This window comes from Pygoscelis adeliae, unplaced genomic scaffold (assembly GCF_000699105.1).
Source record: "Pygoscelis adeliae isolate BGI_AS28 unplaced genomic scaffold, ASM69910v1 Scaffold68, whole genome shotgun sequence".
Classification (NCBI taxonomy): domain Eukaryota; kingdom Metazoa; phylum Chordata; class Aves; order Sphenisciformes; family Spheniscidae; genus Pygoscelis; species Pygoscelis adeliae.
Window position 1 is genome coordinate 3,489,296 of NW_008825501.1, and position 315 is coordinate 3,489,610.

General features: G+C 49.5%; 1 protein-coding gene across 1 annotated transcript in view; it reads left to right on the forward strand.

The window, feature by feature from the left end:
* Window positions 1-315, forward strand: part of CELF4 (CUGBP, Elav-like family member 4) — a 695,746-nt gene that overhangs the window by 373 nt on the left and 695,058 nt on the right. Inside the window, exon 2 of the mRNA XM_009331557.1 lies at window positions 6-45. Coding sequence (XP_009329832.1) covers window positions 6-45 — 40 coding nt within the window. The remainder of the gene's footprint in view (window positions 1-5; window positions 46-315) is intronic.

Sequence of the window (315 nt, forward strand, 5' to 3'; positions counted from 1 at the left end):
ATGAACTGACGGTGCTGAAGGACAGGTTCACTGGCATGCACAAAGGTGAGTTACCTCCTGAACTTTCCCGGGAGAGATCGGGAGAGGAAGGCAGGCTCCCGCTCCCTCTCTGGGTCTCTCTTTCTCTCTTTCCTTTCGATTTCATTTCATTTTATTTCATTTTTGGTTGGCCCGGAGGCGGTAGGCGGCAGGCTGGGGGGGCAGGGAAAGAAATAATAGACCCTCTTGGAAAGAGAAGAGAGAGAGGCAGGGAAGGGGGTCAGCTCTGTTTGTTTTATTTAGCAGCATTTTTATTTCTTTCCCCCCCTTTTTTTT